We start from the raw sequence: 10,662 nt of genomic DNA, 5'->3' as shown, positions 1-10,662 counted from the left end.
TCGCGCCCCGCTCGCCCCGGGGAGGCGGCAGCGAGGGGCGCCAGGGACCGGGGCGCCGCGGTCGGGCAGCGCAGGAGGGCGGGGATGTGCGCGCCGGCCCACAAAGCGGGTGGGAGATAATAAAGAAAGGGGCGCAGCCCCCTCCTCCAAAACAAAGGCTTCCACCTTAAGAGCTCCGAGCCCCGAAAGCTGAAACAAAACCAGAGCCCGCCCGCCCGCCGGCCAGGTGCAGCCCGGCTCCAGAACCCTGCGGGGTCGCGCACTCACAGGCCACTGCCGCTCCGGCCGCCGATTTCCCCAGACAGCGTTCTCTCTCCCGACCTGGTTAGCTCCATAGACCGCTGCTCATGCGCACTCGCAGCTCGCCGCCATGTTGGTGAGGGGCGGAAGTGTCCCCGCCACCCGCGCCGCCCACTCAACGCCCGCGAGTGCCCCACTTCCGCCCGCTCAGCCTGGAGGGCCCTGGGGTGCGTAGGTGTGTGTCTTGCGGGTGCTGCTCTGGAGTGCGAAAATAGGCAGTCTTCTGGGGGATGTCCGACTTTCGGCAAGAACGAGAAAAGAAGCGACTAGCTTGGACTTACACCTTTATGCGAGGCTAGGTCCTTTTAATTAAAAGAAAAGGGAGTGAGGGAAGCCAGCTGAGCTCAAGGGAGGAACGTCGAGCGGAGGCGCCATCTTTAACAAGGGCCACAGTATTTGGGAGACCATCTTGGATGGGGACATCATTTGGAAGGGTTTCCCACTAGAGATGGGGACATATGCCCTTGTGTTGGTGCCAGCAGTCACTCAGACCCGGGGCTTCCAGTGTTTCTGAGGCTTGCACTTTCTCTTAAGAACCTTGATTCCCAATTTGTAGTTGTTCTGTTGGTTTTTTGAGTCAGGGTCGCCTTATATAGTTCAGGCTAGCCTGCCTCAGCCTCCCACTTTTGTTTGTGTCAGACTCTCAGATACTAGGATTACAGGCGTGCACCACCACTCCAGGCTTTGATTCCAATTCCTATTCAGAATATACCCATAACTGATGTAGAGTAGTGTGGTGTAATAGAAACAATTAAGACTCTGGGGTTAGTTAAATCCTGATCTCAACTCCATCTCTGCCACTTTTTACCTTTCAGATCTTTGACAATCATTTTGACTTAACTTTAGTTTCCTCATCTGTAAAGTGTACAGAATTGTTATGTGGATTAAATGAAATACAAGGCAACATTTTTATCTACACAGAAGACCTAACTCAGTTCCTGGCACAGAAGGAGCATTATGTAAATGTAAGTTTCTCTTCCCCATTTCCTGACCACTGTGAACCCAGCTCTAGTTTCTAGCCACAGGTTTCCATGACAACAACCAAGGAAGAACACCCCACCACTACCACCAGTGACATTTGGCCAAATACATGAAAATATGATCCTTATCACTCAAAACCTTAGTGAGTCACCATGCCATTCAAATGTAAAAATACAAATTTTATTCTGAAACATTCACCCTCACTAGAGTGTAGACTGTGGACCCACCAGTATAGACAAGCAGTCCTAAATGCACCCCCTCCTAAAATGGGTTAAAGTTATTCCAAGGAGAAAAGGAAGGGGCAGAGAAATCTCAGGCAGGACTTCTTCTGTAAGATGGTCAGAGACAAAAGATGGGGTCCAGTCCTTCCAACAGACACTGAAGATTCAGGGAGCTTCTTGAACATGTTCCTCCTAAACTGGATCTAAGTAGGACAAGAGATATTGAAGGGTCTCAGAACAGAACAGGAATGAGCGATTCTAGAAATTTCTGTGTGTGCACTCTGACCTGGACTTGTTTCCCCGCCTTTATCTTGGGCTTCCACAAAGAGGAGTTCACAGCCTCAGAGAAGGAGCTTCGTTGGAATTCCCCCTCTATTCTTCAGTTTGAGAAATCTCTTAAGTTTTCTGTCTGCTTTGTGTCCTCTTTGGTCAGTGACCACTGTTCATGGGAACAGGATCTTGCTGATTTTCTTGGGAATCTCTTCAGAGTGCTTTGTGCCTGAGGGAAACGCAAGTAAATTCACTAAGGTGGTGCTACCCAAGTCACAAAGAGGAGCTGGAGGGCCAAAACTTGTAGACTGAGGTACTATAGCTGTTTTGGAAGAAGAGACAGCCAGTCAAGGACCCTAGAGATTCCAGATAATTTGTTGGTCTGCTGTGCCCAGGGCATGGTTCCTAATCATGGTCCTCCTTTCCCAGGGTCCACCTGTGTTTCAAATGCATATGATCTGCGCTGGGGAGACAGAAGAGGAACAGGTGGCTGGGGTTCTCCAGAGGGTAGACTAAGCCGACTCCGGGGTCCAGACTCTTCTGCACCTTCAGGTGGGAGTTCCAGACAGCTAAGGGGCCGAGGAGAATAGGCAGGGATGGTGCGACACGGGGAGGTTCTATTGATGAGGCTATAGTCCCCTCCACCAGTACAGGTCTGGGTCCGCCGAACTCCCTGAGCTTCAGTCCTCTGGCGGTCCCGGGCCAAGGCCACAGCAGCATCAAAGGAAAGACTGCCCCCATTCCTCCAAGAAGTTCGGGACGCCCACACCCTTTCCCCAGGAATCCCATCAAGCCGTCCAGGCCTTGGACATGGGTTTGCAGGTGCCACATGGATCTTGCTACACATTGCACTGGGCATCTTGGCAAACTGTGGTTTGGGAGGCACTACAGGCACAGAGCGGACCTGTTGGACATGAACCAGGCTAGAAGCCAGGCGCATGCCCACACCACCAGCTGACCCAAAGGGACAGGGGCACAGATCACAGCCCACAGGACTCAGCTGTCCCTCAGGTTCTGTCTCCTCTGAGTGGGGTGGCTGTGAGTTTTCCTGTTCTTTCTCAGAAAACCAGGCATTGCCTTCATTGGTGCTGTCAACTTCTGGGGACTCTGCACCTGGCTTATCAAAGAGGACCCCTTCCAAATGGTTGTCTCCAACCCTCTGGTCTCCCTCAGCCTGTTCATCTGCACTCTGCCATTCCTTGCCAACCTCCCCTTCTGCTGCTTCAGCTGCTGCTTCTGGTATTCTGGTGTCCTCACTGTGTGCTTGGTCTTCTCTTGCCCTCTGGTCCTCATCCCCCTCCTGCCCTTTGACCGCATGCTGTCCTCCCTCAGCCTCTTGTTTGTATGCAACATTGCACTTCTCCTTAGCAGCCAAGAGTTCCTGGGCCCCATGCTCTGGGTCCCGTCCAGCTTCTATGGGGGCTTCCTCTTCTCCTTGCTTAGCCTCTTCTCTTTGAATTTGTTTTTCCTTCTCTGTGTCTTTAGGCTGTTCTTCTCTTGATTCCTCCATACTCTTAGCTTTCTCTATACTTTCGACCACCTGCTGTTCTTGGGGCTTCTCTCCCTTGACCTCTCTGTCTTCTTTACTCTCTTCTTCCAAGCTAATCATCATCTCTTGGCTTTCCTCAGCCTCCTCTCCTTGCTCACCACCCTTTCCATCCACCACCTCGGTCTCTGGACTCCCCGCAGCCTCTTCTGTGATGTCCACTGTGCTTCCAGGCTCCGTCTCCTTGTCCTCCCCAACTTCTTCGCATGCCTGCTCCTCTTCAGCCTGCCCTGCAGCCTGCCTTTCAGGCCCTACATCCTCCTCCTCCATACTCCCTACATTCTCCCAGGGCAGGGATTTTGGTCCAAAAATGGGACTTAGGTCATCATAGGCACTCAGGAAGACTTCTTCCCCATTGTCCTCCTCCACTTCAGGCTGGGGTCCAGGAGAGTCCAGGGAACAGCAGCTGGGAGCCAGAACATACTGCGCCTCTTCCAGAGAAAGATCATCCAGGGGTGGCTCTACCGAGAACTCCTCCACCTGTAGGTACAGCATTGTGGCTCAGGACCTGGTGGCCCTGTCCATCCTCTGGACTCCATACCACCCTCAAACCCAGCGCAGCTCCTCCTTACCTGTGGCCCAACTCCCAGGAGCTCCTCCAGGTAGCCCATCCCAGGGTCGTCCTCCCCAGGGGAGAAGGCTGCTCCTGTTGCTCCTGCCTCGGCTACCTCCCCATGCTCCGCCCCCACCCACTCGGGTTCTGAGCTGCTTGAGTCCTCTAGGAAGGAGAAGGAATCCTGCACCTCCTGGGACAGGCAGTCCTCCAGAGCAGGAATCATGTCTGCCGGGCCTGAGTCAGCCAGGGGACCTGGATCTGGCCTTTCCTCCAACTTCTCATCTGTTGGGAGAGAGGTAGTCCCAGGAACACAAAAGTCAAAGCCAGTATTGGCCCTTTCAGTGGGGCTCTTCCTGGCATTGTGTTGGTAGGGATCCAACACAGCTATTCCATGTGGCTGATCCTCACAGACCAGCTTCTCTAAGTAGCAGCTTATGGCTACCATTGTGAGACCCTATCAGGTGCCAAGCACTGTGTTGTACAGCTCATTATCTTATTTACTCTGAAAAACAAACTACTTTTATACAAGGTATTGTCTGAGACTCGGAGAGATTGAGCAACTTGTCCAAAGTCACACCGCCAAACTCTGCACCCAAGGATACATAACTCTACATCCCCTACCCTCTATGCCATGCTGCCTCAGGACCTCCCATCTGTGGCACTTCAAGAGCTGGAGCCAGAGCAAGGATCACATCCCAGCTCTGCCCCTTCCTATTGGAATTAATTGAAAATTGCTTGACCCAATTCTCAGGTCCCAGTGCAGTAATATAAGGATAGCAATAATACCTATGTCATAAGATTTTAAGAAAATGGAAAGAACCAATGCCTGCAAAGTTTGATAGGGACCCAAAGTACCTAGCATAGCCCTTGGCACATAACAAGCCCCTGGGGGAAGTTAGCTGTTAACACTACTATGATTACTGCCCTACCTATCATATATCTCTCCTTTGTGTTTAGTAATTCTTGCTGTATGTGTGACACAGACCCCATCCTTGGTTACGTCCTCATCTGAAGTCTGTCAGAGAGCCCCTCTCTGAGGATTTCACACCACCTGATCATACTGCTAAACACCCCAACCCTGAACCCAGCAAGGCAGCTCATGTTACTACCCCAAAGCCTGTGGGTTTAGGCCTTTACCATGTTAGTGTGCACCCTCAACATAAGGATTCAGTCTAAAATCTGGCTCTCGTTCCAGTCCCCAGCAATCCCTGGGTCCTCACCTGGGGGTCCAGGGCCAAGGCCAGGGCCAGGGCCAGGGCCAGAGGCAGGACTTGGCCGGGGCTGTAGGGCAGGGCACTCAAGGCCACGGGTGAGCCTGGCCAAGGAGACGTTAGAGATGATGTTGGGCGGCACGCTGAGTATCGAGGTGATGTGCAGTGGGAGATTGACATTGTAGGGGTCTGAGATGTGCACACCAGCGCAGCGCTCCGCACGGCTGCTGCCCCCGGCCCGGATGGCTGATCGCCCAGCTCTTGGTGTGCCTGGCTCTGAGTTCGAGCCACCTGGTGCCTCTGCTTCAGGTTCCTGTTCCCCTCCACCTGCCTCCACAGAGTTATTCTCCAAACTCTCAGGAAGTAGTGGGACTGGCCCGAGACTGCTGGGCCCCATCAGGCCCTCTGGTTCTGTGGAGGAAACAGAAGGCCAGGAAGGCAATCATCTCAGTTTCCAGGGGCCGAGACTCCTCTGGAAGGCTCTGGAAAATGCTATCTTCTTTCTTGGGCCACAGAGGCAGGACAGCTTAGAAAGTACCAGGCCCAACTTCCCTTGGCCATAACTGTACATCCTCCACCCAGCCAGTATGCCAAAGGTCACCTCGTCAACACATACCTAGGGAACCCCCTTCCTTCCCTGCAAATACAGTCACTCACCATCCCTCCCATACACGTACATTTGCCACATGGCCCCTTCCAGTAAACACTCATGCACTTGCCCATGGATTAGATGATAAGCTCACCAATATCAACTTGGTGTCTTTCAACACGGCTTGTGTATCATAAGTACTCATTAAATATTTTGGCCACATTTACACCACACACACACACACACACACACACACACACACACACACACACACAGAGGCCTGCACTGGTGCTCGTGCATGCACACCCAGGAGTGCATGCCTGTACTCACCATCACTGGCCCCTGCTGCAGCGCTCAGTGAGTCCATGCTCTTGGCTGGCCGCAGTGTCCCTTTATTGGTTTTGTCCTCTGAAACACAGGGCTGTGCATAGAGCCAAGGACCTTGCACACCCTCGGCAGAGCTCCCCTGTTCTGCCCAAACTTACCCCTGTCCTCAGCTCCCCGTGTAAGTTTTCGTTTTGTCTCATGACCAGAGCGACCCAGATTGAAGATAGATCTCCACTTCCTGACTTTCAAAGACCCCTTCCTCCTGCAGGCAATGGAGAAATAACTGGGGGTTGGAGTCCAGGGATCAGCGCAGCAGAGGAGGGCTCAGAGGAGGCCTTACTTGTGCTCTGCAATCTCAATGATGGTGTGGTAGGGCCGGATCTGAGGGGGTCCATCACCAGCTTGCAGGATGCTAGGCAGATGGTAAGGCAGAGACCTGGGCATGAGGTCATCAGGGCTGCCTGATGCCCGGGCCCCTGGCATTGATCGCCATCCACCTTCCATCTCACCACCTAGGAAAAGAACAGAGTGACAGAGGGACATCAGGTACCCAGCCTTCATCTCCCCTCACCAGTTGCCAGCTGGGGATGTATTTGGAAGTCCCTGACGACAGTCCCTCCATTTACAGCTCCACAAGAGCATATCCCAGGACATTGGCCTGGAAGGGTGTGGGTGGGGTGAGCCTTACTAGCTGTGGGAGCCCAGACAATGACTCAGAAGTCAAGCTCTGCCTCAGACAGACAGCAAAAGGGGCCTGCTCAAGCTCAGACTACACTGTTATCTCTCCAGGACCCTCTCCACATGACTGTCACCAGCACTACTAGAGAATCAGCTTTCCTATCTTCAGAATAGGGAAACAGAACTAGTTAACTTTTAAAGCTGTTTATAACTCTGACAGAGCTAGGTATGATGGTATGGGCCTGTGACCCAGCACTCAAGGAGGCTGAGAGAGGAGGATCGCAAGCTGAAGCCCAGCCTGGGCAACTTGTGGCTTATGGAGACCCTGTCTAAAAATAAAAATTATAAAAAGGGCTGAAGCTACATCTCAGGGTAAAGGCCTTGGATTTGTGAAAAACAAAGCAACAACAAATCACTCTGATATGACTCCCCAGACTGAGAGTGATGACGGGTGATGAGCAGGAAGGGCACTGACCAGACAAGAGAGCAGCACCCCCAAAGAGCTGGTCCACGTGTGTGAGGATGAACTCCACAACGATCGACTGCACTCGCACCTCCATGAAGGCCGCTGTCCCGTTGAAGCCCGAGGCCTCTATGTCCTTAGACCTGTGCAGAGGTGGAATTATGCCCCCAGCCTACCACAGTTCCCCTGAAATACCTTACACTAGTGATGGCAAACCTTTTAGAGCGTCCAATGATAACAAAGAGCCAGCTGTGGCACTCGTGCCACAAGTTCACTACCACTGCCATATACGCTCTCTCTTACTTGTCCTTGACCCCATCCCCACCTCTTATGCTACAAACATGTACAAGTCTCTAATGCCACCTCCCTCCATAGGCCTTGCTTGGACACCTCCTCAGGGTTAAACTACTTCTTCCCACATCTCACACTGCAGTTCAAGACAGCCTGGTAAGCGCTGCATTTCACAATGCCTTGTTCCAGCATGAGGGCTATGCAGGCCAGCTCTCCAATAGACTGAATGACATTTGCTCCACAAATATTAGGCAAGACCTCTCATGTTCCTGCCTTAGAGCTCAGTGGTACAGTGTTGAAAAAGCCAAGATCTTCACCAGATCCCACTGCAGTGCACCCAGGTGGCCACACCCCATCCTGGAAACAGCCTCCCTGAAGTTCAAGTCTCATCCCCGAACACAGCCCCCACACGCACCCACCTCAGCAGGTTGGGGGCCCACACGATGGCCAGGTTACGGGCGTGCATATTGGTCTGGGCACTGAATGAGGCCATGTGTACCAAGTGTCGCATGAGAAACTCCAGGGTCCTGTGGAAAGTGGGGCCAGGATCACACAGGGAACACCCCAGCCAGGCTTGGGGACTGAGAGGGACAAGCCAAGACTGCAGTTGAGAGAGAGACTGGGCTGTCAGGGTGGGGGTGGGGGGCAGACCTCACCCACCTGGGAGTCAGGGGAGGGAGCCTCACACACCTGTAGTTGGGGACAGGGAGTTCTTGAAGCACCTCTAGAATCTTCACCAAGCGCTCAGGCTCTAATTGTACAGCAACAGCCTCCTGATAGGGGGAAGGGTGTGAGAAGCAGGAATTGGCGACCCAGCAAGCCAGGCCCTCGAACCCTTCTGCTGCATGTCACACTGCTCCTACCCTGATCAGATTTCACAAAAGATAGCAGCTGAATCTTGACTATGCTGTTTAATAGTTTTGTGACCTCAGGTGACTCACTGCCACACCACAGCCTCCTGTCCTTGTTGGTAAAACTCTGGCCCTGAGACATCAGGGACTACACAGTAGCCCGACATCTGCACCGTCTATCTGATGGGACTGAACACCGTTGCTGTCCGGGGTCTCTCAGTGTCTTGCACAATAAAGCGCAACTTTTTAAAAATATTACTCAATTCAGGAAACCAATTTTGTCATGTGTTTTTATCATTCAAAAGATGTTTAACATACAATTAGAGTTCATGGCAGTGCATCCCTGAAAAAGCTTCAACTTTAAAAAAGTACTCTTTTTCTCTTAGGTGCTTCCCAAGGGCCTTTGCGCTCTGATAACTGGCCCTCTATCTGCGAAGTCAAGGTGTATCCTGGGGCCCTGAGGGGGAGGAAGGGAAGATGGGGAGGGCAGAGGGAGCAGGGCTAGGAGATTTGGGGAAGATGGATCATTTCCCCAGAGTCCTTTGCTGTGGCCTCTTGTCATTCAGGATCATGAGGACTGTGGTTGGCCAGGGACACACCTGTCACAACCAAAGTGGCCACCTCTGAGCCTTGTCTTCCACCATTAATCCCCACTCTGAACTCACAGCAAATTTGTCATAGAGTCGGTAAGTGAGCAAGGGATCCGGCAGTTCTCTGAAGTAGGCCTTGCACAGAGAGGAGACGCAGTGAATATCCTGCAGGTAAACATCCCGTCGCAGGTCAGGCTTCCGCTCTGTCTCAAACTCCTGCCTGGGGAGGTGCAGAGTGCTCAGGAATGGTAGGACAAGGTGAAGTGTGGGACAACGTTACCAGAACTGTACACCTGATAGCCACCAGGCTTATGGGTTGGCACACATAGCACAAGGAAGGAGAATCTTGGGGCACATATGCCCACATATGAGGCAGCGCATATGGCACTGTGTATGTGGACATGTAGATGTGAACATGAGGCTACAGATGAGGCTAGGTAAGTGCGAGAAGGTTATGTCAGGGATTCAGTGGTGCTCTGAGTAGCAGTGTGGGGGTTAGGTCCAGTCAGCAGACGTGGGTGGTGCACTTCAGGGTAGCCATGGATGGATCTAACTTTTAGAAAGAAACATATGTAAACCTTCAAGAACTTGGTTGGATTAGCCAACAGCTGCTTAGATATAAGATCAAAAGCACAAGCAGCCAAAGAAAATAGATAACAACATCAAGAAAGTGAAGTCTAGTTAGGTGTTGTGGTGTGTGCCTGTAACCCCAGCACTCTGGAGGCGGAGGCAAAGGATTACTGACAGTCTGAGGTCACCCGGAACTACAAAGTGAGTCCACGACCAGCCTGAACTATATAGTAAGATCTTGTCTCAAAAAACAATGAAGTGAACTCTATATTCAATCCACAGCACAATGCCAAAAAGAAAACTTACAGAATGGGAGAAAATATTTGCATTTTAATATATCAAGACTTCATGGGGCTGGGGAGATAGCTCAGTAGAATAAGTGCTTGCCTGGCAAGCAGAGGGTCCTGAGTTCAATGCTCAGTACCACAAAATTAAATAAGTAAATAAATAAATAAATAAATGGAAGAATGTTCAACATCATCAGTTACTAGGGAAATATAAATTGCAATAAAGTATCAGTTTATACTCACCAGGATAGCTATAACAAAAAAGATACAGTAACAAATGTTGCAGGGAATGTGATGAACTTAGAACCTTATACATTGCTAGTAAAAAGGTAAAATAACACAGCAACTATGAAAAGCAGTTTGAGAAATACTTTAAAAGTTTGACATAGACCTAAGGCTGTAGCTCAATGGTAGAGTGCTTGCCCAGCATGCACAAGGCCCTGAGTTCAGCCCCAGTACCACAAAAAAGAAAAAAGAAAAAAAAAAAAAGAAAGAAAAGAAAAGAAATAAATAAAGGTTTGACAGATAGCTTGGTGGTCTAAGTGCCTGCCTGGCAAGCGCAAGGACCCAAGTTTGATCCCCAGTACCACATGCCATGTCATCCCCAAACCTGGGCATGGTGGTGCAAGTCTGAAATCCCAGCACTAGGGAAGCTGAGACAGGAGGATCACTATGAGTCTGAACTGCATAGCAAGACTCTATCAAATAAAAAAAAATAGGGCTGGCCAAATAGCTCAGCAGAGTAAAGCACCTGCAAGCAGGCACAGGGGCCAGAGATTCGATCCCCAGGCCTGTCATGCCGGCCCCACCCTCAGAGCATGCTGAGAAGGCGATTGAGACTGGGCATGGTGGTGCGCCCTATAATCCCAGCTTCTGGGAGGCTATAAACAGACGGATCACTATAAGTCTGATCTTTTTTTTTTTTTTTTTT

At 51.2% G+C, this 10,662-nt stretch overlaps 2 protein-coding genes across 8 annotated transcripts in view; both read right to left on the bottom strand.

Moving 5' to 3' along the window:
* The window catches only part of Usf1 (upstream transcription factor 1), a 6,937-nt gene extending 6,562 nt beyond the window's left edge, over nucleotides 1-375 (bottom strand). For 3 of the 5 annotated variants that reach the window (XM_023699834.1, XM_023699835.1, XM_023699837.1), the window contains exon 1: nucleotides 268-375. In XM_023699834.1, coding sequence (XP_023555602.1) covers nucleotides 268-335 — 68 coding nt within the window. In that variant the 5' untranslated portion in view covers nucleotides 336-375. The remainder of the gene's footprint in view (nucleotides 1-267) is intronic. The other 2 variants (XM_004639918.2, XM_023699836.1) reach the window with 1 other exon arrangement.
* Nucleotides 376-1,462: 1,087 nt separating this feature from the next.
* Arhgap30 (Rho GTPase activating protein 30) overlaps nucleotides 1,463-10,662 on the bottom strand; it is a 19,783-nt gene continuing 10,583 nt past the window's right edge. The window contains exons 3-12 of one of the 3 annotated variants that reach the window (XM_004639977.2): nucleotides 8,950-9,094; nucleotides 8,124-8,206; nucleotides 7,853-7,960; nucleotides 7,155-7,285; nucleotides 6,342-6,513; nucleotides 6,160-6,263; nucleotides 6,005-6,082; nucleotides 5,095-5,496; nucleotides 3,891-4,156; nucleotides 1,463-3,798 (exon numbers count right to left, since the gene is read on the bottom strand). In XM_004639977.2, coding sequence (XP_004640034.1) covers nucleotides 2,182-3,798; nucleotides 3,891-4,156; nucleotides 5,095-5,496; nucleotides 6,005-6,082; nucleotides 6,160-6,263; nucleotides 6,342-6,513; nucleotides 7,155-7,285; nucleotides 7,853-7,960; nucleotides 8,124-8,206; nucleotides 8,950-9,094 — 3,106 coding nt within the window. In that variant the 3' untranslated portion in view covers nucleotides 1,463-2,181. The remainder of the gene's footprint in view (nucleotides 3,799-3,890; nucleotides 4,157-5,094; nucleotides 5,497-6,004; nucleotides 6,083-6,159; nucleotides 6,264-6,341; nucleotides 6,514-7,154; nucleotides 7,286-7,852; nucleotides 7,961-8,123; nucleotides 8,207-8,949; nucleotides 9,095-10,662) is intronic. The other 2 variants (XM_023699843.1, XM_023699844.1) reach the window with 2 other exon arrangements.

The sequence above is a fragment of the Octodon degus genome, unplaced genomic scaffold (assembly GCF_000260255.1).
Source record: "Octodon degus isolate 3935 unplaced genomic scaffold, OctDeg1.0 scaffold00116, whole genome shotgun sequence".
NCBI classification, from domain to species: Eukaryota; Metazoa; Chordata; class Mammalia; order Rodentia; family Octodontidae; genus Octodon; species Octodon degus.
Note: the sequence above shows the minus strand (reverse complement) of the source record. Positions and strands in the feature narration are given on the sequence as shown.